At 49.2% G+C, this 26,182-nt stretch overlaps 1 protein-coding gene across 5 annotated transcripts; it reads left to right on the plus strand.

The window, feature by feature from the left end:
• Positions 1-444: 444 nt before the first annotated feature.
• LOC144938516 (polyadenylate-binding protein 1-like) lies at positions 445-24,825 on the plus strand. Of its 5 annotated transcripts, none has more exons than XM_078866400.1 (15): positions 445-945; positions 7,542-7,756; positions 9,833-9,948; positions 11,480-11,619; positions 12,442-12,536; positions 13,462-13,599; positions 14,505-14,600; positions 15,015-15,290; positions 16,322-16,406; positions 17,201-17,344; positions 19,323-19,435; positions 20,241-20,331; positions 22,461-22,591; positions 23,070-23,193; positions 23,750-24,825. In XM_078866400.1, the coding sequence occupies exons 1-14, from the start codon at positions 753-755 to the stop codon at positions 23,148-23,150; spliced, it is 1,914 nt and encodes a 637-aa protein (XP_078722526.1). In that variant the 5' UTR covers positions 445-752; the 3' UTR covers positions 23,151-23,193; positions 23,750-24,825. The 5 variants fall into 5 exon arrangements, with proteins under 5 accessions (XP_078722526.1, XP_078722525.1, XP_078722528.1 ...); XM_078866399.1 differs by having other exon boundaries at positions 446-945; positions 16,316-16,406; XM_078866402.1 differs by having other exon boundaries at positions 446-945; positions 11,480-11,610; positions 16,316-16,406.
• Positions 24,826-26,182: the final 1,357 nt, after the last annotated feature.

Genomic DNA, 26,182 nt, shown 5'->3' on the forward strand with positions numbered 1-26,182 from the left:
AAATAATAGAAATAAAATAATAATACATTAAAATAAATCAATTAAATCACGACGTTTCGGAGGCAACACAAGTCTCCGTCTTCAGGTGGGACCGTCACAGCTAAATTTACTGTATCAAGTGAAAGCTTCAAATCTAGAAGTTATTTTCATTTATTATTATTTTATGTTATTATAATTTGTTTTCTATTACCGACGTGACTTTACCGAAAGAACCTAAGAGTAGAAGTTATGAGTCAATTAATTGGGGGTCACAAGACATCTCGACCACCCTGGCACATTGTATGGTAATCGTGTTAAGCTAAAAGGCCATGTGCTCTCGCCTAGGGGCGCGTCACTTAATTGTCTAGCGGTGATGCGCCGGAAATTATTCCCATTGCAGGTGCGCGGCGGAGGGATACTCAGCTATATATAATCATTGCGCACCGGGGACTACTTCTCTTCAACTTTTCCCTTAAGCTTGATCCCCGCTACACGTGCTCGTTTGAAAAAGAGTCCCTGCGGGGGTTCTTTTTTTAACACACGTGAATAAACACATAAAAACAAAAAAAATCACGAAATAACAGGAGAAAAAAAGCTTTACAAATTCGAAACAGCAGTTTTGTCGCCACACCGCCGCGTTCGTTGCGACACCGCCCAGGGCCTGCCGATCGACCGCGAGCCAGGGCAGCCACCGACCTTTCCTAGTCTCCCTGCGGGAATCTGCGCGTCTACCCCCGGCTGAACCAAGCGGCACCCACCACCCCGCCACGACCATGAATCCGAGCGGACCAAGTTATCCGATGGCGTCGCTGTACGTGGGCGACCTGCACCCCGACGTGACTGAGGCGATGCTCTATGAGAAGTTCTCCCCTGCCGGGCCCGTCTTGTCCATCAGGGTCTGCCGGGACATGATAACCCGCCGCTCGCTGGGCTATGCCTACGTGAACTTCCAACAGCCCGCAGACGGTACGTATCGATGACCTTGTCCGTTCTCTCCCCACGAATCGCTTCTTACCTTTCTCGTAATAATGATCATCAACAACAACGATTGGCATCGATCAAATGTGTATGGTATGTGAGATATTGCGGACACTGTACAGCAAACCGGTTGTACGTGTTATCGTTGGCTCCAGCCTCGTGTTACGGCACATTGGAGGTGTTTGTGTAACGTCCGAGACGTATCAAGCGGCGATGGGTATTTTCTCGTTTTTTATTCAACTCAAACGGGGATAAAAACCTATCACCCCCTCACGATTGTGGGGGCAATCCGTAAACCAGTGCCCTATTCCTTGTGATGATAGGGCATTGCCTAACCAGTATGTAGTAGGGGGTTTAGCTATCCCTGTGTTCTATAACCAGGGCTCGGCAGCGAACGTAACAATACGAGCCCGTTTTGATCGAATTCTGTAAAACAAGGCTTTCAAGAGCCGCGTGGCATGTGGATACGAGACGGGGGTGGGTCTTTAATAGCTAACATCACGAAGAAGTCCCCTTTAAAGAGCCTCAGGTTGTCGGCCGTCGTTCTGTACAATATCCCTCTAGCGGCTGCGGCCCTAAACCAGTGTCTGATCCACTGCTTTCTAGTATTTTACCGGAGTATTCTCCACTTATTTCTCTAGCTGGGAGATTGGTTTATGTGGACACCCAACGGAAACGGGTCTTGGAGAACGTCCTAAGCCTTAAAATGGTTGGGGGTTCTGGGGTCAGGGGTTTCCTGCAGCATCATGATGTCTCCTGAGGTTTAGGGCAGTCCCTAAACTCGTGTCTAGAACTGGTGTCACGGCTGGAACTGGATCCTAAGTGTAGTCTATGTTTCCCTCCGGAAGCCTGTGTTGTGTAGGAGATTGTCTCTGTAATTCGTAGCCCCAATTTAATCAGGGCTGGAAATAACCAGCTTCCCGATGCTGCTCAAGACTTCCTCGGGAATTATCTGATTTAAAATGTCAGGGTTATGGCCAATCCCATCTTCGAAACAACAGCAATGTTAGTATTGGCTCCAAAATGCCACATTTTGGCTGTTCCCAAACTTGAGCACGCTAAGTTGCAGTATCATCCATTGGACCAGCCGTCTCTCATTTCACAATTAGGACAGTCCATAAGACTCATTCCGTAGTAGTGGCCGTGCCAGGATTAGGGTTTTCTGCAGACCTCGAACACGATCAAGGTTTTGGCTGCACCGCAACGTATCTTATGCTGGTGTCAGGATTAGGCCCTGCGCGTCTGTTTACCAAGCTTACAGTGTGTTGCGCGCTAGGCTATTCCTAGACATAACCCAGACCCAGTGGTCAGGGTCAAGGCAGACATCTACAGCTCGGCCCCATACCCTGGCAACTAGAATGGTGGGTGACCGACCAAGGAGTTGGTTTCCCTGGCCAGTCAGATTGGGGCCCTCTGGGTGCACATCCCTGGTTAACGCGCACTCTATGCGAAGTCTTGCTCCCAGACAAAAGCTCTCTCTCCCTAGGGCTGAACGATTTGGGGAAAATATCTAATTGCGATTTTTCTGACAGATATTGCGATTAAATATTTTAAGTCAAGCTTCAGTTCAATATTCACTGTGTAATAGATTTAAAACATGTGATGGAGAATTCCCACATGATAGCATCAAAATATGAACTGCTCTATATATTCTAATGCAAGGATGAGAACTTAAAATATATGAATTGCTTCCAACATGTATTTATTAAAATGTTTTAATTGAAATAGAACAATCAAACATAGAACAATTGTTAAGTTAAATGAATAAAGTTATAATAATGAAAAATAAAACGATTCCAATAAAGTAATACGACTTTTAAAATCGCAAAAAATCGCAGCCTTTGCGTTTTGCTAATCGCATTGTTTCAAATTGCGATTTCGATTTGAAATCGATTAATCGTTCAGCCCCATCTCTCCCCGTTCCCAGTGCTGTGTGCGTGTCACTGCGTCTGCATGCGTCCTGGCCAATTGAGCCTGGCAGCTGCTGCGTTATTTGTTTTTATTGCTCCCGCTTAGGTTTTCTATTGAAGCCATTCTAACATACGGTCTGGAGTGGAGTGGTGGTTCAGCGGTTTGCGCACTGTGCTACAAAGCCCGACGGCCTGAGTTTGATTTGTCCACCACCGCCATTTAGTGGCAAGTGAAATATAAACCGGTTTCTCCCCCCCCCTCCTCTAGCCCCACCCTTCACCAATCTGCACTGACTAGACTGGTGAAGTATGGTCAAACAACCATCATGACCGACATGATGTGGGAGAATACTTGAAGCAATGGATTGGCAAAGTGATGTGCATTTGTATTTCAGCATTCGGTGGAGCCGATGCTGCTTTGAGATCATTTGCAAACATCTCGCAACTTCTGTTGTGAATTTAGCTTAAAGTCCTTGCTAATTTCACTGTTGTTAGCCGCCTCTAGAGCCGACTATCCGGGGTTAAGTGTTGGTATGCCCACATCTTCCCAGACGCCTAGTCAGCGTGGAAGAGTAGACCAAATCTCTAGAGCTCCCTCTCGTGGACGCCCTTCTGCCTGCAGTGGCGTGATCAAGCAATTGCAGTGCTGCACCTTTACCCATGAGCTGGATGTTGCTGTTGCGAGACCAATTGACACCACCACCACTACTACTACTACATTTTCTACGATTGACATTTGAATACTCGGGTCTACTCGCCACACGGCTGTGCCACAACGTGGCATTTTACCAGAGTGTGATCCAGGTGCATGGCCCCTGGATCATTTCTCATTTCTCGGCTCGACACAGGCCGTGGTTACATAACCACATGACAAATCAGGACCAGTGCTGGCATGGAACACAACTTGCTTGAATTACCTCGTCGACTAAACAGACTGGACGTGTTTGGTTACAATGCGTGCCATCATCCGGTATCCACAGTGCTGAACCAAAACTGTTACGTCTGGTAACTATCCTTATAAGCCCTTAAGATCAGGGTACCATTACAGATGTTGCAACTGATTCCAACCGCACACCTTGCTAGCGTGTCTCCTGCCTATTTACCATGATTGCAAATACAAAATTAAACCTGGGATGTTAACTCATCCAATCTCATCATCACTATCTGATTGAGGATATCCCCCTGTTTGCTAGCCCTTTGGGTGCTACTCCAATGGCTGTCTTGGTAACCTGTTCTCCTCCATCTTGCACATTTTGCCCTATAAATCGTAATAACCTCCTTTTGATGACATCTGCAACATTATTTCCATTTTATACTCTGTGAACTCTCAAAAGTTGCTTACCCTGTATCTCCATGAATCTTCTGGCATCCCCTGCATGCACTTGCATTTAAGTGCAGTAATTTATTCTTGCTTAATTGAAAAACCTTAAATCTAAATAATCTTGCGTGTCATAACGGTGTGATATTCAGAAGAGCATTGGTTAGCATTGTACTAAATGTGAGGCAGACCTCGACTGAGACGGGGAGATGAAGAGAGAGAACGGAGACAGAAACAGATGGAGACGTGGAGAGAGTAAGTGAGAGAGTGGTGGCGACACTGAGGAGAGAGAAAGACTGAGACATGGGGGAGAGTGAGAGATCAGAATTGAGTCGGATCAGAATTTTTATTTAGACTGCAGGAGGAATCCGATGAGCTATGAAGCTCTTTTTCACAGATGTCCAGTGTGGGCGGGTCGGAAAGTTGCAACGGCACGATAGGAGTGCAAAATAGAGAAAATGGTAACCAAGTCACTAAATATGAATAATTACGTAATTATATTACTGTAGTCTGATTTATTAAGCTTGGTCAAGGCAGCAAAAACAGTGCCAGACCACACCAAGATAACACACAGTCCCTCAATAAAATGGCATGTGAACATTGAACCGTCGTCGATACACGGACACGGAGGAGAGACAGAAGACGGACAGAGAGACCCCGAAAAGAAAGTCACTGAGAGAGACACGGACGCATATATCCACACGGAGACGTGTTGGCGTGGTGTTGCCGGAATGTTTTGCGTCCTTAACGCATGGGGCTTTTGACAGCGGCTGCCGACTATGTTGGTGTTGACTCGACTGACTTTATTGCTCACTCTGCATATTCAGCTGTTTCCACGGCTTGTGTCAGCCATTAAATAATGGAATGCAAAGTCGGTGTGTGCGTTCAACATTTCATTGTCTATTATTTGTCCGATGTTTTAGTTCTCATTGCAGAGGCCAAATATCATCGTTGCCTTTATGTTACAATTTTACCTGTGGCCAGATGTAAATAACAGATTTTTGTTATTTCCATTTTGATATAGCCACCTGTTACATTTTGCTCTGATGTTCATTGGGTGTTTTTTGATTCCGAGTTTAATGTTGGCGAGTAGTGTTGTGCGATCGTTTCGTCTTGGGAGCTGCCAGGTTCATGCACATGTCACGTCCCGTTTATGGTCCACTACAGTGTCGTTTTGCTGGTGTCGATTGGCTCCACGATGACATATCCGAATGTGCCAGTTGACGATTTTGCCAGTTGGTCCTCACTTGGTAAGAACAACAACAATGTCACAATTAAAAACACGAAGGAAGGGTAATGGTCAGGAGGTCGCGTGGCAGGGATGCAGATGGGGAGGACCGGGAAATTTGGGTTGGGCAGTGGCAAAGATAATCAGCGCCACAGTCTCATCAACCCAGGGTGAGGTGGGGGTGGAGTCAGTAGAAGGGCAGAGGGACCGCCATACCCACAGCACTCTTACCCCAGGTGGATTAAAAAATAAACCTAACTAAAATCAGTTTGAGCCAGGTAAAGTGCACCTTGAGGTCATGTGAAGTGTGGGATGCCCCCCTGGCAGTGGGTACACGACAGCTGGTAATGGGTTAAATGACTTCAGATGGCTGGCACATGCGCAGGCCACCTGTGCTCTCCCACAGTTTATCTTTTAGTACGCAGTTGCTGAGCAAAGGCCCCAAAATGTCAAGTGATTGGCAACACAAACAGCACTATCCGTATGTATGTATGTTGCACTTTTGCACCGTACATAACCAGTTGTGCTATTCAGAGGTGTGCAGGGGGGGGGGATAACAAACTAAACACAATGCTTGTTCAAAGTTGTAATAGAAAACACTTTACACGTTGTTATTATGCATTGTGCGAGGGTTTTAAGAAATTGTGGGAAACGAGACGATGGGAGGGGAATTCAAAAGTCGACAACTGGGAGAAAAGACTCGGAGAAAATGTTGTGGCCTACAGTTAAGGTAGTTAAAACACAATTGACGAAACGAAACACTGCCACCAAAGGAAGATCTCGCTTGAAAAAGGAAACGGCTCGTGTAGGTATCTACGCAGCCTGTGTTATTGTACATGTTGGAGTTTTATTATTGGAAAAAAAACAAAGGATCATATTCAGATTTATCAGCACTACTTTTGAAACGTGACTGCGACATAAAGTAAATTGATAGGGCGCGTTTTGCAGTGACGTCGCTAGAACACTGTGGCAGCCTGCCGGGGTTATTTTTATCGTTTTTTTCCCCTACTTTACGAAGCTTCTCGCGTATCGGACAACTAGGGACACTGCCTAGGTACGCGTGTATGAGATGAGTTGCTCCTGTGAGACTTGTTGAACACGTGCTGATGGGACCCAGAATGTCAACACAGTTCATATTTAAAGCTTTCGTGACTGCAGGGATTCATCTTGGTTCTTTCGGTAAAGTCAGACCTGGTCTTCATCTGAGGACGGCTGCTTGCGTTGTGGCCGGAACGTTGTGAGAATAATTTTATTGTGTTTTATTTTATTATTTCCATTCTACGTGACTTTACCGAAAGAACCAAGAAGAACAGTCCATATTGTCTGCTTAAATGATGCTGGATAATAATGGTTCAGAAGGCCAATAGTCTAATGGACGAGAAAACATGAAACATGGATATGTAGCGACAAATGCAAGTTCGTTTATTTTGTTAACCACAGTGCCCTGTGAGAGATTTGAATGGCTACTTTGCCGTGTAAACTTGATGCCATTTAACACAATTGGCAACGGGCATAGATTGGTGGAGGGGTGGAAACTGTTTCAGATGGAGCCCAATCTATAGGATTTGGCAGTGCGCTGTAATATGATTAAAGCTGACGTGAAATAAAAGCAGGCACTTGGAAGTGTGCGTGTGTCTTTGCCCGTCTATGGTGTTATGGCGTCACCTGGTGTGAATATTCATTGTTTTTAAATGCATAAGTTATGTATTTAAAATGTGTGTTTGTGTGCACATGTCATGACATGTTTGCTTATGCATGCTATCGATCGACACCCTGAGCACCCGCGCAAACGAGACGCGTACTGTCTCAAAGGGAGTTTTTTTGTTCGGACGAAATATTGTGATGAAAACAATTTGGGTGCGGGTCGAAATTGTTGCTGTGTTACTTGATACAGCAATCGTGCTGTGACGGTTCCACCTGAAGACGGAAGCTTGTGTTGCCTCCGAAACGTGATTTTTATTTTATTTTTATTTTACTTTTATTAATTTAAATTAAAAAAAAATTCCTACGTGATTTTACCGAAAAAACCTAAGAATATGTTGCTGTGCTGCACTGTGCTTTTGCCCCCATCTTTTACTTACCTTTTGTTTTTCTGTTTTTTTGTCTCCCCTCATCTGGTTTGAATTAGACATGTGTTGTCTTCTCCCAGCCGAGCGGGCACTGGACACAATGAACTTTGACGTCATCAAGGGAAAGCCAATCCGCATCATGTGGTCCCAGCGTGACCCGTCCCTCCGCAAGTCGGGCGTCGGCAATGTGTTCATCAAGAATCTCGACAAATCCATCGACAACAAGGCCATGTATGACACCTTCTCCGCCTTTGGGAACATCCTGTCCTGCAAGGTAACCCGTCGCTCACGCGTAGCGCGGCACTGCATGTGCTCGCTCTCATGGAGAGAGAGAATGGCTCCTGAGGTGCCAGGAGAAGGACAAACGGAGAAGGCCACGTGAAGAGGCCTGCACCAACAATTGCCTCAAATCACCCACTCATGCCCACAAAGACAAAGGTCACCCGTATAGCCTGAACAGACTGTAGGGGCAAGTGCTGTTAGTGAACACCTGTGAAGGCCGGCTCGGCACATGAGGGGGTGGGTGGCCAGCACCACGCCCGGCCGCCTTTGTCTCCCCTGCGCCGATGTTTACACACCACAACAGTCGACCTAGGGGGGAGGCCCATGACTGGTTCGGATAATCGTCACTACCGGTGTTTGCCGTGAGCGGTAATCGAACTTGGGTCGCCGGGTTCGTAGCGCAGCGTAGTGCTAACCGCTACACTACCGCTCCTCACCCATCCACGCCCACTCACCACTCAAAATAGGAGAGAACGACTCAGGAGGCACCAGGAGGAGGACAAACGGAGACGGCAGCCACGTGACGAGCCTGTGCCAGCAATTGCCCAAGCTCTGCAGTCCTCTATTCCAGTTATCAGCCTTATTAATGAATTGACACGAGGGAGGAAACTGGAGGACCCGGAGAAATCCCACAGGTGTGAGGGGGGGGGAGAGGGGACACTCTCCTATAGACGGAACAGATGAGATCCAATTTTTTTCTGCACAGATGGAGGTGGTTGCTTTTCTTGTTTTGGGTTGAGAGGCGATGAGGGTACGCCACGTACTGTACCATTCCGTGCGTATGCCTAGACTTCCCATACCCCTCAGCCGCGCAGCTCAAGAAAGTGGTTGAGTTGACGACCCCTCAGAAACTGCGTAAAAATTGGCCGCGTTGCGTGCGAAAGGTGTTCCCTAATAGAAGAACCGTGTTCTTGAGACGATGCGTCGTGTGAAAAATGGTTCAGCGAGGACTTCCTGTATTTAATACAGGAAAGTTTTGCTGAGTTTAAGAAGCTTTTTTCAGGAGAGTCCTGAAAAATATTTGATCAATGCTTGGCCGATTCCACCGATGCATGTTTGGCTCGTGAAATGAAACTGGAGTATCTGGAGAAAGGCCACCACCCATTAAACGGGATAACAATCAAGAGTTCCCTGATGTGTTTTTGGGTTGTTCGGCATGATGTCCGACGTTTCGCGCAACGTTCTGGGAGCTTCTTGAGAAATGATTTTGAAAGTGCATCGGAGAGCTATAGATCACAACCGTGAACTTACCGCAGTTACATTGTTTATGTTGCCCCACAGATTCCAGAATTTATTGCTCCACTGCCATCTGGCTACATGACGGACCAATCCGTACAAATACAGTAAAACCTTGGATTGCGAGCATAATTCGTTCCGGAAACGTGTTTGTAATCCAAAGCACTCGTATATCAGTTGTGATCACGTGACGCTCGGCAGACAAAGTGTATACGTACTACTCGTATTGCAAGACCTCGCTCGTTTATCAAGTGAATATTTATTTCAATAATTTGCTCGTCTTGAAAAACACTCGCAGACCAAGTTACTCGCAATCCAAGGTTTTACTGTATATGGTATTCCCAGACAGGTTCCCATCCACACACTAATTTGGCTCAACACCCAACGAGGTGGGGTTTTGTTGTGATTTGGTTGTGTGCTAAACGTACACATATCATGGGCGCAGATGAATTAGAAAAACATTTTTTTTATTAAGATTAGAATCAAGTTGTATTGGTTAATATCCAGTAAAGTTCTGAATGGTTGTTGCTACGAGTTCATGACCTCTGGGTCGTGATTCTAACGTCCTCTATTTTTTCCTGCTGATGCTCGACTTGGTTTCAAACAAAAAGCATCGTCTGTCTAATAGCTTAGTTTGGTTGTGAGTGGTTCTTCACCTTGCATGCGAGCGGAAAACAATACTAAGCGACTCGTTGAACGTTGGCACACGCGGCAATTCAATTCGTTTGGCCGTGAGGGTTCTGCAAAAACACGAATTTTGGTCTGATCGTGAACGTAGCCGAGCAACCCAAAATTTCATCGCGAATCGTGAACATTTGGTCCCTTCCTGCAGGTCGTGTGTGACGAGAACGGTTCCCGGGGCTACGGCTTCGTTCACTTTGAGACGCAGGAGGCGGCCGACCGTGCCATCGAGAAGATGAACGGCATGCTGCTCAACGACCGCAAAGTGTGAGTTTGCGCGCGTGAGAGTGTGTGTGTGTGTGGGGGGGTGGAAGTTGGCACAATAGGGGGCACAGGTGGTGCATCAGCCAGTCATCTCGGTCATCTCAGTCAGTCGACCCGTGGCACCTGGGTCTGCCCCGTGACCTCCTGCCAGCGGGCGTTCGACACTTCACGTGGCCTCAAGGTGCACATGGCCTCAAGGTGCACATGGCCTCAAGGTGCACATGGCCTCAAGGTGCACATGGCCTCAAGGTGCACATGGCCTCAAGGTGCACATGGCCTCAAGGTGCACATGGCCTGGCACAAGCGTTTTGGTGACGTCACCGGCACTTAGTGGCGAATGGCGGTTGTTATTGGGGTGGTGGTGCAGTGGTTGGCGCTGCTGAGCTACAAACCCGGCGACCAGAGTTTGATTTCCCACTCGCGGATGACGCCAGTGACGATTACCTGAACTGTTCCTGGGCCTCCCCTAGGTCGACCCGGCCTCAAATGAGTACTCTGTGTGATGTGTAAGCGTCAGCATTGGAGGTGACCAAAGGCGGCCGGGCCTGGCGCTGGCCACCCACCCCCTCGTGTGCTGTGCCGCCTTTTTTGGTGCTACTCGCCAACAGCACTTGCCACAACAGATTGCGAAGGCTATACGGGGGATCTTTATCTTTCTGCATGAATGTGCATGCCAGGTCACCGTGGCGTCTGGCTCCTTGCAATCCGTGCCGCCGCCTGAGTTATAACTGCGTCATAACAGTCGGAATGCGACAAGCGTGGCATCTACGGGAGACCCTGTTTCCAGCATTAAGATATTGAATGATGGAAAAGGCTTTCCGCTGGCATAAATACAGTAGGTGTGAAGATGTTTGGACACCAAAGGGCCACCTATTTCAAGGTGTCAAGCCTGCATTAACTTCACATAGATGTGGTAAAAAAATGCAAACATACCCTTTGATAATGTATGGCACTGTACTTGAAACAGATTCGCCGACACCAGAGACATCCTCTCTTTATGGCCGTGTCTCACCAGTGCTTTGGAGTAAGGCTGCCAAAATGTGAACGGTCCTCTGTGTGAGATGGATAATGTAAACGGAAATGAGACGGGTGGTACGAATGGGATGGTGCGAAATGAGATGGACAATGCTAAGAATGTTACCAATCAGACTCGGAGGGGATCTACTATATTCTTGGTTCTTTCGGTAAAGTCACGTAGAAGGGAAATAATAAAATAATAAAAATATAAAACAATACAATTCTCACGACGTTTCGACTGCAACACAAGCAATCATCATCAGGTGTGAAATGCGCAGCAAGAAAATTTAGCTGTGGGTTTGTTGCTGTCGAAACGTCGTGAATTTTATTGTTTTACATTTTTATTATTTCCCTTCTACGTGACTTTACCGAAATAACCAAGAATAATATGAATCCCTGCAGTCACGAAAGCTTTAAATCGGAGGGATCTACTGTTGAATCAAACTGTAACCCGCGGCCGAGTCTCCGCGCGGTTTTGCACGATGACCAAACGCCCTTCGTGCGCTCGCGGTCGCAGGTTCGTCGGGCGCTTCAAGTCACGCAAGGAGCGCGAGCAGGAGATGGGCGCGAGGGCCAAGGAGTTCACCAACGTCTACATCAAGAACTTTGGCGACGACATGGACGAGGACAAGCTCCGAGAGTTCTTTGGCAAGTTCGGTGAGTTTGCGGCGACTGCCCGTCTTAATGCCGATTTTGGCTGGCGGTCCGCGGTGAACTCCGTTTTCTATTTCGCCCCTCCCCTCCACTGAGATTGGTTGTGCCGTAATCCGTGACGCGCTGCCAAATCCCTTCCCGTGACCTCGTGCTGTTGGGTAGGGGGGGGCGCGCGAGTAGTTGCTTTTGTAGAGGCGCTTGGTGCAGTTGGACAAAAGATAGCAAGCGGATGCTTTTAATGACTGGTTTTGTGCTGCGTTAATAGTTATCGTTCAACGCTGCTGCCTGAATATAACGCGGAATTTTGCTGTGTTTATTGTGACTGATGTATTTTGGAACTTCTTTCGCACCCTACGTAGCCAAACCACGCTCTTCGGAGGGTGCGGGCAGTGGTGCCCGAATCGGAAAACCTCAACACGCGTGTCATTAACGGCGTCGTAGAAAGAGGAAAATACACACTTGACATGAAAATCAAAGGCCCTTCCCTCAATGATAAAGAAGGACCATTGTCTGAAACGTTGCCTAATATATATTTATTTCATTTTTGGGCAGTGTTGATAAATGTGGAGTTTTAATTTAAAATATAATATTGATATATTCCTCGTGAAAATGTATATTGCACAAGTATCTGAGTGCATAGTTTCAGTCTACCCACCTGCCCGTACCACCTAAGTAACGTTTGCCACGTGATGTTCAATCCGATATTTTTTATTCTCAGAGCTGGAATAATGTAACCAATTTAAGTGTAGAAAAACATTGTTTTGGAATGCGAGCCCGAGAGCCTGACTACTTTGTGACCCTAACGGCCGTGTTTCTGTCTCGCAGGGAAGGCCCTGAGCGTTTGCGTGATGTCCGACGAGTGCGGAAAATCCCGCGGATTTGGCTTTGTGAGCTTCGAGCGACACGAAGACGCGCAGCGGGTGCGATGATGTTTATCCTCCCCCCACCCCTACCGCATTAAAACAGCCATCTTGGCTCCGGTTTAGCTCTGCCACGTGTATGTGTATGTGTCCGAGCGGTAGTGTAGCGGTTAGCGCGCTGCACTATGAACCTGGCGACCCGGGTTCGATTCCTGCTCACGGCCAACACCAGTGAGGATTATTTGAACCGGTCCCGGGCCTCCTCTAGGTCGACTCAGCCTCAAATGAATACCTGGTGCGATGTGTAAACATTGCCGCTCGGGAGACCAAGGCGGCCGGGTGTGGTGTTGGCCACCCACCCCCTCGTGTGCCGTGCCGGCCTTCATAGGTGCTCGCTAACAGCACTTGCTCCTACAGTCTGTTAAGGCTAAATGGGGGATCTTTGTCTCATTTTGAGCGGTGGTGTAGCGGTTTGCGCTGCGTTGCGCTACGAACCCGGCGACCAGAGTTCGATTCCCGCTCACGGCCACCTGAACCGTTCCTGGGCCTCCCCTAGGTCGACTCGGCCGCAAACGAGTACCTGGGGCGATCTGTAAACATTGCCACTCGGGAGACAAAGGCGGCCAGGCGTGGTGCTGGCCACCCACCCTCGTGCGCCGTACCTGCCTTCATCGGTGCTACTTGCAAACAACACTTGCCCTCAGTCTGTTAAAGCAGGGCTCTTTGTCTTGACTTCTAAAGCTGTGTGGGTTGCGGTCGTGTTGTCGTTCACGCACTGCGCAAAGAACCCGGAGGCCCGAGTTGGATTCTTGATCGTGTATAACATCCGCGACAAATATCCAAGCTGATACTGGGCACACCCGAGGTTGAAGAATGGTATTCCTAAGCCGAATTCCATTTAAAAACCTAATTTAATAAGCCAGTTTGCTTTGTGCAGTCGCTCATTACTCTGCTAACGGTGTGTTTATTTTTTACATGTATGAAGGCGGTGAATGAAATGAATGGTAAAGAGCTGAACGGGAGAACCGTCTTCGTGGGACGGGCGCAGAAAAAGGGCGAACGCCAGGCTGAGCTGAAGCGCAAATTTGAGATGCTGAAGCAGGAGAGGATCAGCAGATACCAGGCGAGTTCCCCCACCCTGCCTCTCCAGGCACGAGGGCAGAGCTAAGCCAATGTGAAAAGCTGATGCGATGGCGAGGGGCACCCTTTCTTCGGATTTGGCGAGCCAGTTGTGTGCTTTCTAACCCAGTGGTCCTCAACCTTTTTTGGGCTACTGTGGGGGGGAGGGGTACCCCTTGTTGAGTTGTGTTTCAACCAATGATCATTGGTATTTGAACCAATTGCCCATTTTGTGAGGTCGCCTAACTAGCCAATAACTGGAAGCGGATAAAAAAAAATTAAAATTCAACGGGCGGCACTGCATGCGTGACGAAATTTGTGCGTACTCGCCAGTTGCTCTTGGAAAAACCCCACATTGTTTACAATCGGTGAGTTTAGAGTGGTCTTTTAAATTATTATAGGTTGCCACATGGATAAAAATATTTTCGTAGGTATTTTATATTGCCAGATTCGTACATGATTATTCACCAATGACTCATGTACGGTATAATTTCACACATTTATAAATCGCCTTACGTTCGCCCTGGGACATTGCCATGTACCCCCAGAGGTTCGCGTATCCCCTGGTTGAGAACCATTGCTCTAACCAATGCATCGTCGCCCTGCCGGACGTGGTTGGAGTTGCGCTTTCCATGCAATGCGATGAATTTGTCATCATTTGAGGTGGTGGGGGAGGTGTTGAATATAGCGCCTCATGGCTGCTGGCAGTCATTTACACCATTTATAGCCACAATGTATAAATATTGATTCCCCGATTCATGCACAATTGTGCACGTGTTGCTCACGTAGTCATTTTAATAGGTGCATCATTATAAGCTTTAATACAGTGGTTCGCACGTGCACATATTAGCGCGTTTCGAGGAAACGCGGTCGCGACGATAATTGACGGCGACTCTTTGGCTTCGTCAGGGCGTCAACCTGTACGTGAAGAACTTGGACGACAACATCGACGATGAACAACTGCGCAAGGAGTTTGCTCCCTACGGCACCATCACGAGCACCAAGGTGAGCTGCTTGTCCCCCCCACCGCACTTCCTGCGGACTTGCCTGAACACACAGGGTGGTGGCGGGGATGTGCGAAGGGTGGGGGAAACGGCTCCTGTACCACCTAATAGCTTGGACACATGAAATGTAAAAACAAATCAAATAAATGAAGTGCAATGCACATTAATTGCTTGGCGATATTCGAATTTTTATAAAATCATTGTTCGATATGGTCTAGATTCGTAAGTTTTTTTTTTTTATTCTGTCATGTTCAAAATGACTTGCTGTAACTCGGGTCGGTTTTGCAACAGAGAGGCGACAGTGTTTCACGCTGCTCGACAGGTCTTCATCTTAACTCTTAGTTCCATATAAAGAACGCGACTACTCGCGTTACTTAAACGATATTAACTCGCTCTCGCCCCTGCCCCGCCGCAGGTGATGTCGGAGGAGGGTCGCAGCAAGGGCTTCGGCTTCGTGTGCTTCTCCTCGCCCGAGGAGGCCACCAAAGCCGTGACGGAGATGAACGGCCGCATCGTGGGCTCCAAGCCGCTGTACGTGGCGCTGGCGCAGCGCAAGGAGGAGCGCAAGGCCCACTTGACGTCGCAGTACATGCAGAGGATCGCCGGCATGCGCGCACTGCCCCCCAACACCGTCATCAGCCAGTACCAGCCGGCAGCTCCCAGCGGCTACTTCGTGCCGGCCATGCCCCAGGTGACACAGCCGCCGCCACAGCTGCTGCTCACCGAGCAATGCAGTTTTGTCCGTTTTTTTGTTGAAGGATGCCAGCGTTTGTGCCGCTAAATATGTGCAGGGACCTCCCCCCCCCCCACCTCCCCAAGGTAGCAGTAGTAAAAACGAAAGATCCATTTATAAAATCTATTGCTGGATCAAGGCCTTCCCCGCACGCCGTGTTTGTCACGGGGAATGTCTGACCATGCTTAACCCTGCTGGTCAGTACGGGGCTGTGGGGGGGGGTAGGTAGAAGTTGGATTATTGCTGCTACTTTTTTTTTTTCTGTGACCAGGAATCGAACTCTGGTAGCCAGGTTAAGTGCGGTTTTGCTAATCACTACCCCGGGAGCGATGTGGAACTCTAAATATAGAACACTTTTCGGTGCAAGGATTGGCGGGTCGTGCAGAGATTTGCGGGACTAAAAGCTCTCGTAGAAATTATAATCAATCTCCCAGGGTAGTGACGACGAGCAATGATGTCATCAGGGAGACTTGGGGTGGTGTTAAACGGTCTTATTATATTTGTATGTACTTTACCTACAACGTTATGATTTATAATTACGGTCGATAGCCTCGTGTTAGTATTATGCTATAATGATGTTTTATAGGTTGCTTTCGAGTTGCGTTGGTGATATTGTTGCAGCAGTGGTCTAGGAATTCAAATTGTTGCGTTTATAATTTAAGTTGTGTGTTTTATTGTTAATTGGCTCGGCTGAGTGGGGGACCACCATGCGCGGTCAGCAAAATTTAAATGTGAAACTGCACTTCTATGCTTCCACCGTCTATACACGTCGCCTTCACCGACCCGCGCTGAGCAGCTTGGTGAAGTATGGTCGAACGTCCGCTGCACCAGCGGGCCTCACCCACGGCGAGTTCTTTTATGTCGGCGATGAGCTCTGCGATGCTGTGAAACTTTGCACGCCTGGCGTGACCGTTGCGAGAAGACTTTTTTTTTTCAGCTGTCACTCGTAAGTTGTTGAGGGAGATTGTGACGTTGTTGCCTAGGCGCAGACTCGCACGGCATACTACGCGCCCAACCAGATGACACAGATTCGGCCCCAGCAGCGCTGGCCCACACAGCAGGTCCGTCCGCAGGGTAAGAAAAAGAAGCCTTCCCGAAGGTCCCACCACGCATGCGCACGAGGGGATGAATTAAACTTCACTTTGGAAAGCTCGCGGGTGGCGGGTGAGGGACGAGGGAGGGAGGGTGGGTTTTGGGGGGGCTCCTGGTTCTGTCCCAATGGCATGAGTTTCATCGCCACTGCGATTCGTTAACGTGAGAGACTTGCGCTAGGAGGCGTCTGAAACCGCAAGGCGGGTCTGTCAGTCCATCACCTGCTGCCGAGTGGAATTGGGCTTTCTTGCACGCGTTCATCGTGAACCCAATTTCAGTCTCTTTCGCACTGATCGCAGAGGCACTGAATTCATCGCGTGCTTTAGCGTTTGTCTTTGCCCGTGGTTCGGCTGCAGAGCAGTTGAGGTTGCGGTCCGGCGATGCTTTGGCATCATCGTGTGTTAGCACCGGTGCTTGCAAGCAGCGCGGGCGCGTGTCTGCAAGTGGCACCTGTGTTCGGTCCGCTGAATGGCGAAGCCGGTGTCTTGTTCCGGTCGGCAGCCTCGTTGGGTGTGGCGGGCTTCGCTGCTAGGCGAACGTTGTCTCTTAAAGTTTTCCCCCTTCCCTGCAATAGTGCATGCAGATGTAAGGCAGTCCGTAACCTTTGCGCAACCCTCCAAACTATCAAGAATAGCATGGACAGAACAAAAAATAAATTAGAGCATATACTTCAAACATACACAAATACTTAACAGGACCATGATTAGAGCATCTCCCCTTGCGGAGACGAACTAACCGCGGTGCATATTGTGGTCCCTGTTGCTGGCGGAGGGCAGGTGGCTACCAGGGCATGCAGGGAGGCATGATGAGGCAGTCGGGCACAAGGCAGCAGCAGCAACAGCAGCAGCCCCCCATCCGGACGATGTCGCCCATCACCAACACGCAGATTGTACGATCCATCCCCGGTGGACATCGCGTCGGTGAGAGCTGCCTTCGCGATTCTCTAAAGCAGGGGGTTGGGTGGGGGGAGGAACTCATGGCGCACGGGCCAGACAACGCCCGGGACTCATTTCATACGGGGACACCGCATGGTCATTTTCTACAGCTCTGTGAGCCAGACGTGGCCCGCAACTCTTATTGTACCCACCCATGGCGACGCAAGGCCTACCACTTTGAAACGGCCCGCCAATGATATTAACCCGTCGCTGCAAGCCTCTTGGCTGCATAAATTGGAAACTCGTGAGAGGTGGGGGTGGGGGAGATTTTTGACCTGGAAAAGACACTTTCTCATTGGTATGCTTCTTCACTCTTGGCACTGCGAGCACCTCTTGCAGTAACAGAAGTCACCCAAGGTGTGGGTTTGTGTGTGTAATGTGTCGTGTGGAACAGTGGTGCAGTGGTTGGCGTGCGCTGCGTTTACAAACCCGACTGCCCGAGTTCCGTTCCCGCTCACGGCCAACGCCAGATTATTATCTGAACCGGTTCCGGGCCTCCCTTAGCTCGACCCGGCCTCAATGAGTACCTGGTGCGATGTGTAAACATCGCCACTGGGGAGATAAAGGCTGCTGGGCATGGCGCTGGCCATCTTGCACTTGGTGTGCTGTGCCGGCCTCCGTTGGTGCTCGCTAACAGCACTTTCCCCAAGTCTCTTCAGGTTATATGGGGATCTTTGTCTTTGTTGATGTGCAGTCCTATTGGGCCCTCGGTAAGAAAAAGGTCTCCCACCCCTTCTCAAAGCGAAGTATTTACACTTTTTTTTTACCAGGTAAATCCCACTGAGCTATATACTACTTTTTAGAAGTGACTTGGCCGCAAATTATATCTCAACAAAGTGGCTTATGTGGAAATTGATTGCAGCCAAATACTCCAAACGCATGTTGATTCTATATGTGGAGGGAAAAACCGGAGCACCCGGAGAAACATCCACACGACCACGGGGAGAACATGCAAACTCCAAATATACAGGCGTCAGGGTTGGGATGGAACGCACAACCTCCTGTATACCAGACGAGGTAATTAACATCTCGCCACTGGCGCCTCAACAGCGGCGAGATGGCGAGTCCAGCGATGTCTGTGCCACGTCCGTCATATTGCTCTCGGGAGTGCATGACAGATGTCCGGTTATTTTCACCGCCCTTGGCCTCCGCAAAGAGCGCACAGAAGCACTCTGGCCAGTGCCGGCTTCAAGCCTCTCTCCGCCGTGGTAGTTGTGCGAATCCTCTGTAGGAATATGTTTGGCGTGTTCGCTGGTTAGGTTGGTCGATATTGGCATGGCTGCCAGTAGTCCAAATCTTCTCTCTGGCTGTCCATTGCTCTCCCAGCCCGGTTATAACTTTGACCCATGTTTGCATTCTGTCCTTTTTGTTTTGATTAGGTTGTTTTTCAATATTGTCCACTTCACTTTCGGAGTCTGGATTTATTTGTTTGTCCCATATCGTTACGCTTTTTTACTATTATTCTGTGCATTACAATATTCTGTTGGATTGAAATACACCATTGCAATATGTTCCCGTTCTTTACACTGGTTAGTTAAGGTTTCAAATTAGCTTGTTATTCAAAAACCATCTCCACTGCAGTCCTGACACAGACTCGAGCTTGGCTCAATTTGGCGGATGATGTAAAGATGAATATAATTTGAAAACTGGGTGCGAGTCTTTGGTGAACGTTTGTGCCGTTGGCATGGCGGCGACTGGTAGAATTGGGTTTGTGCTTTGTGTGCCGACACTCGAAGCAGTGCACTGAACCACCCTGGGGATTTTTTCAAAGTGAAGTTTGATTCATACCTCGATCTGCAACGAGCGACAGACACGAGTGCCTTTTTCACATCCCGTGTTTACCTTTGTTCGTGCGTTTTTGTTTTTTTTCATTTCCATCTCGTTGCAATCTTCTCGCGCATCACCGTCCTTGGCCGCAAGTGCGAGCGCCTTTCTCTTGCGGCGCTTTGTGTTTTTCCTGCAGCTGCAACGCAGACGCTGGGACCCCGAGCGATGCCTGGCATGGGACCGCGGAATGTGGGTGCCTACAAGTACGGCCAGCCGATGCGCAACCCGATTCATGGCCATATGCAGCAGGTGAGTGCCATTCAAGTCCTCATGACGCTTTGTTGGTGCTGGCTACGTGACGACTTTGATGCAGACCACGTGGCCCTGTAGATGCAGGCTGCGTGGCCCTGTAGATGCAGGCTGCGTGGGTCCGTAGATGCAGGCCGCGTGGGTCCGTAATATTAATTTGGTGAGCTACGTTCATGTTTGTATGTTACGTATATGTACAATTTATAGTATTCGCTTGTTTCTGTACATTGAAGTCGACTGACTTGAACGAAATTCGGCCCTGGAAGTGGATCGTCCACGTGCAGCATGAACGTATTCACTTGACGTAACGCGCACAACACTGGCGCTGAAAAGCACAACTCTCCACACGATAATTGAAGCATTGAAGGTGAAGCCTCAAATGTGTCTGCCAGGAGAGGGTGTAGGGGTTAAAAATGACCATGTGGCCATCTGATGCCACGCAGCCGCCTGGCCACACTCGCGTCCCCTTCACCAGGGAAAAATAAATGGCCGTCATTGTTGGGTGACCGGACGATGGCTCGCTTAGGCAGACGCGCGCGTTCGGCTTATACCGTGAAACGATTTTAAACTCCGACCATTCGCCCCCCCCCCCCCCCCCCCTTTGCTCCTTTTGCACTTTTCACATCTTACCGAAATGACACACGGCGGGTGCATCCTGACAATGCTGTGGGGGGCGGGGGTCCTGCGCAACCAGCCAACGCCAGACAGTGGACTTCTTCGGTAGCTTTTCCGCCGCCCGTGGCTTTACACGCGTTGCCGGAGACGTGACCCGCTCGCTGCCCCTTGTCTGTCGCTTCGTGTCCAGATGCACCAGGCCGTCCACGTGCATGGGCAGGAGCCGCTGACTCCATCGATGCTGGCGTCTGCCCCTCTCCAGGAGCAGAAGCAGATGTTGGGTGAGTGGGCCATGCGTTAGCACCCCCCACCCCTCTGCACGGTTAACGCTTTGCACACTACGAGTGCAGACGCGCGTGCAGGAGGAATCTCGTGGTAGGATCCGGGGGCGAGCAATTCGAAGGGGTCTGGAATCGATACGGAGGACGAAAGTGTTTTTTGTTGTGGACGTTGCGACGGGTGGGGGATCACGGTGTGGGGAGGGGTGGGAGAGGGGAGGGCAGAGGACCGACACGGGCATTGGAGTGGCATTCACAGGTCGGCAACCGGGGGAAGACCACGCAAGTCAGACGGGTGGTGCAGTGTATACCCGAACCTCGCAGGTTGAATGTAACATTTGCAGCGGTTATGGAATGTGGCATCGGGGAGGAGGGTGATTTGGTGGGATCGATGCAACAGCTGCTACGAACTCTTAATATGAATTTTCTTTGAGCACCCGAAATAATTTATAATTTGGTCAACAGAGCAGCAGGGAATACACTGCATTGTACACTAATTGTACAATTGCACAGTAATTGTATATTTTTTACTAGTATTGGGCATACATCGCGTGCTACAGTTTTTTTTATGACGTTGAACCTTGTTTTTCTGCCTTGACCAATTTTGGGAATTGGTGTAATAATGCTATTTGAACTTGTATACTTTATCAATTTCACATTTTATTTTAAGCGATTTACTGACCTTTCCCATACTTGGCACTGCTATCTGTGTTTTAGTATTATTGTAACTTTCTGGGACCTTCATAGCTCATTGGATTTCTCCAGGATAAATAAATATTCTGATTCTGAACCAGTGGACTGATCCGGTCAGAATCTTGCTCTCGACTTGACAGAATGTTTTTTTTTTTAAATCTCTGCGAGTCGTCGTAGTAGTAGTTAGCGTGCTGACCTTGCCTGTAAGTAGGGGGGGGGGGGTGGGTGGACAGGCGGACGGGGGGGGGGGGTGTCCGGTAACTGAGGAGGTGGCACATGGAGCCCTGAGCGAGCATATGGATGGGATCGCAAATTGGGCGGTGGGTGGTGGGGTGGGGGCGCTTACTCCATCAGCGATTGGAGTTTAATGTCGGCTTTGATGCGAGTGCCTAAGGAACACTGAGCCCCACCGGTGAAAGGGGCAGAAGGAGAGACGGTGGTTGCGTCTTTATCGTCGCCCGTAAGCGATTTTTTTTGTTGTGTATTTTTTTGGGGGGGTGGAGGGGAATGGGGAGGGGTGGGGGGATTTTCACAATTGCAGGATTTATGAGTTTGGTTTAGCCGCTGCGGTTATAGGGACGTTAGATTTATTATTCTATTTTAACGCGCGGGGGTTATAGAGCGGCTGGATTTATCGCTTGGATTGGCTCGCGAGGAGCTTGAAATATTGGCTGGACCGTTTTAGCACGCGGGGTCTCTGCGTGCATCGTTAAGATTTATTTAGCGGTTGTATTCGAAAGACGTTGTTCTCTTGTGGCCAGGAGAGAGCAGTGTTGCACCTTTACACAATCCAGTGAGCCTTACCCCCATCCGTATAAATAGCTCTGTACTGTACGCAGTTACTAGGCATGTGACGATTTGTAAATTGTAACTCTTTGGGACGTCACGATTACGTTAAAGAATCAATTATTTGTGCTGCCATTGCTGTATTTCTAGTAACTTCCGGGCGCCATGTGAACCAATTACCACATGCTTAATTGGATGTAGTCGATTTAATAAAACGCTGTATCTGATGCATGTATTGTGGCCTGGATAGTAACCTGTGCTAAATTCGCTTCTGTTGCGTTGTCACATTCTTTAAACTGGCAGTTTTGCGTAGGTCATGAAGTCCATTCTGCACCCTTGACTGATGACTATAACCATCCCAACTCTTGAGCAGGTGCACCTGCAATTGGCATCTCTTTTAAACGGGCAATGGTCTTACTCTTACAAGGGAGGGAGGGGATGTGGTGACACGATGGTTGGTCCCCTTCGCTACAAACCCAGCTTAACCACGTTTGATCACTTAATATTTGCTATTGTCTTTTAAAAGTTTTGAGTGCACATTTTGCGCATTGGTCACACCTAATCTGGAATGTTTTTTTTACTAACATTCCCCCCCCCCCCCCTGCCCCCCCCTTGCCGGTTTCACTTTCGTCGGCGTGCATTGCGCGTTTCAGGCGAGCGTCTCTTCCCGCTGATACAAGGCATGCATCTGTCGCTGGCGGGGAAGATCACCGGCATGCTGCTGGAGATCGACAACTCGGAGCTGCTCCACATGCTCGAGTCGCCCGAGTCCCTGCGCTCCAAGGTGAGCGGCCGCAGAGGGCTCGCGCGAAATAAATAAATTTCGAAATCATCGTGGGACACGTCGCTCCAAGGGATGACGGGACCAATGGTGGAGGATAATAACGCAGTGTGCTGCCCAGCGTTGGATTCGCGGCCGAGAAAACGTCGACCGTGGAGTAGCAGCGGTGAAATCAGTTGGCGTGGATTGATGCAGCGCAGGATCGTATGGGTGGGCGGTGGGGCGGAGAAGCTTTCATCCAGTGGTGGATTGAGCGTGCCTCATGGGGACGACGATGAATCACCCCCCCCCCCCCCCCCCCCGGTGCACCGTTTTGAGGCCGCACAACATCTCTTGAGTGTTAAAGGGCTTTCCCGTCTTTTAAATCCTCTGTTTGCGTCGTTATTTTTATAGCCGATTTTTTTTTTTTTCAGAATTGGGTCTGACCTCGTGGTGCCCTGACTGGTGCTGTCTGCCCCCCCCCACCCACCCCGGCATCCAGGTGGAGGAGGCTGTGGCGGTGCTGCAAGCCCACCAGGCTAAAGAGGTGGCTCAGAAGACGGGGGCCGTGCCGGTGCAGTAATTTTCCAAGCGCCACAACACCCTCCCCCCATCGAGAGAGAGGAGTAAGTGCCGCTCACTGTGTTGGGCCTGTGTCAAGCGTCGTGGTGGTGGTGGTGGTGGTCCCTGCATGCGTGTACATCGGTGGCAATTGGTCGCATCTCAACATCAACCTCTTGTGGCCATGTTTATTTTGTTTAACCAGGTGAAGGATAAAGGTCTTCGTATCAGGTGGCTAGGGCTTGCACAGGGTTCAGCCTCATCGAACACCTATTCACCAGCTTGCGATTATTCACACACGGCCCAGACGGTAAAAGCACCCAAAACCAGACAAGGCGAGAGAGAGAGAGAGAGGGCATGGTCACCAAAATAGCCAGGGCATAATGGTCGATCGATCAAACCCGTGCAATTTAATTTATTTAGAAAAGTTGCAGAGAACGAGAGGGCGCGGATGCCCCCCACCCACCGTGTTAGAACAACGCAATTGGCGAACCCGTTCGTTCCAACTATCTGAAGCGATCATTTTATCTACTTGAGTCATCGTTACTGGACTCAGAATCGCTTGACTGCCATGCCTTTTTGACCGTCGGTTTTCTAACGTTGCGATGTTTTATTTGGCAGACCCTCCACGGTGGTTCAAGATGGCTGGACACATTTAGACTGGAGTCACTAAAAAAATGCACAAAAATAGCATATCGAAGTGAAAAAGAAAAACACAAAAAACGTAAAATAAAATCCCAAAAAAATAGCAAAATTACAAAACTAATGGTTTGAAATGTGTTAAGATGTGGTTTTCCAAACTTCCAATTCTTGGGGCTACTGTTGTCCGCCTTACAGAGTTTTACCATACTTGTGCGTTAAAATACACGTTGAAGAGGTTCAATCTGCACATGTCTGACGATTGGCAAAAAAACGCCGTGACGCAGGGAGCGCAGATTCTGAAAGTGACATCCCCTCCATGTGCGTGTTTTATCCGAGACGCCCGTGCGGCCGAGATAACGTTGGAGACTTCCAATTCAAATAAAAATCCTTCACCTCTTGTTTGAATCGGCGCTCTTCCGCGTCACGTGGGACGCACGCGGAGACCTCTTTGGCGATTTGAATCGGTGCTCGGGTCGCACGCACGCGCGTGTACAAAAGACAACGCGAAGGTGTACACAGATGAATCGTGCCCTCTGTGTCATCGGGGACATTGTGTGTAAAACATAAATCCGCACGAGGTCTATCTTTGCACGAATCGCTGTCGGCATTGAACCAGCGCGTTCGACTTCCCATCGGTCGTATTTGACCGGAGCAGGGTTTTGTAAATGGTGCCTGGGGCGGACGTTGGTGGTGGTCGTAAGGACACTGGGGGTTTGGAAAAAAAACGCACGGTTTGTGTTTGGTCAGGTGAGGTTTTCATCTGATAGGTTTTGGGGGACTGCGTTTTTGGTTGTCTTGCCTTGTGGTTGGTGGGGCTGACGACTGTCGGCAGTGGCGGATTGCGAACGGGACAAGACGGAAGGTGTTTCGGTTTTGAGTTTGTTTTAAAAAATTGTAACTTTGCAATTCAAGTAAGAGCACACAAAGGGAATAAACAAGTTGAAGGGGGAAAATAAATAAAAAAAAAACAAGAAAAATAGTTCAGTACAAATGTCTGGACGTTTGCCTTTTTTTTGCTTGAGTTAAATAAAAAAAAACTGCTGTTTCACCCCTGATGTCTGTGTGACTACGTTTATTTGTCGTTGCGGTTCTTGCAGAGGAAAAAGATTTGGCAGCCGCATCTACTCATGAAATGTCAATCGTATTTTCCAACTGCGCACTCCCCCCCCTCTCTTAGTTCCCGTTGTTTGGTTGTGAAATTGCTTCGTGCATTAGCTCTGCCCGTCCACAGTGGGGGAACACGATAAGTATTGCATTGATGATGCATTATGAATCGAACTTTCAGTACAAAGTCGCGATGTTATCGGGGACTTTCCGCCTTCAAAATAATAATGGCACGCCGTCCGGTTTGTGGAGCATTTGGCATCAAAATCGCCAAGTGGAGGTTTGCGCCTTTTTTTCCGCGGCCTTTGGATCCAATCTACAGACCTGCAGCCTCAACGGCATGCCAGTGGAACGCTTGCGCAAGACCAAATCGCTCTGCGTGCGTCCAATCTCCATGGGGTGGCGGGTTTGAGCCTGGCTCGTACTTGCAAGGCAGACGACTACCAGGGCTTACCGGGTATTACAAGCATGTGCTTTTTGTGTTCTCTTGGTTGTCCTTCCCCGATTGGCACGGGTTGGCTACGGTACGGTGCGAAAGAAGAAGTTCAACATAACGTACATGTGGCTGCAAGGTGGTCATGAGATGCTCGTTCTCCATCCTGTCGTGTGCCCTGCGAGTTTTCTCCGGTTTCCTCCCACAGGACCTCAATGGTTTTGGCTACGTGTCTCGGTGTCAACAGGACCTTGCTTAATAAGAGTCCTGGCAATTTGGCGTTCTCAGTAACTTCCAACTTGTAGTGCACGCACTGTATTCGCTCGCTTTTGAAGAGCGAGAACAAAGTATGAAGAACCCTCCCCCCCGTCCCTGAGCTCTGCAGTCCTCTATACATGAAGGTGTTAATACTGGTAGGAACCTGGTTATACCAGCCCACAGGGGATTATTGTGTCTGTCCGTCCGTCATGCATCCAAAAATGGGAGGGGAGGGGCTGGTTGGGAAGGGGCTGGGTGGGGTGGGGGGTGGGAGGGGTGGGGAGGGGCTGGTCACCCCTTGGTGCCCTTATAAAACTAAACGTTTAACCTACTCACGCCGGCTTGTGCCTGCCCAGTCAGACATATTTGCGGAATACACCACGCCGCCGTTGACCCTGGCAATTGACCGAGCAACCCAACGTTCCTACCAGTTCCCTCCGCAGGAATGTGTTAATTAAACGTCGTTTACGTGAGAGGAGAAACGCTATCCAATACAGATGGGACAGGCGGAGTTTGCCTTCAAAGTAACCGGCATTTCCCGGCGAGCCAGGGCATGGCACCTCGACCCCCGTCTGTGTGTGATCCACCAACCCTGGCTGCTGCTGCCTCCACAGTGC

This window comes from Lampetra fluviatilis, chromosome 22 (assembly GCF_964198595.1).
Source record: "Lampetra fluviatilis chromosome 22, kcLamFluv1.1, whole genome shotgun sequence".
Lineage (NCBI taxonomy): Eukaryota > Metazoa > Chordata > Hyperoartia > Petromyzontiformes > Petromyzontidae > Lampetra > Lampetra fluviatilis.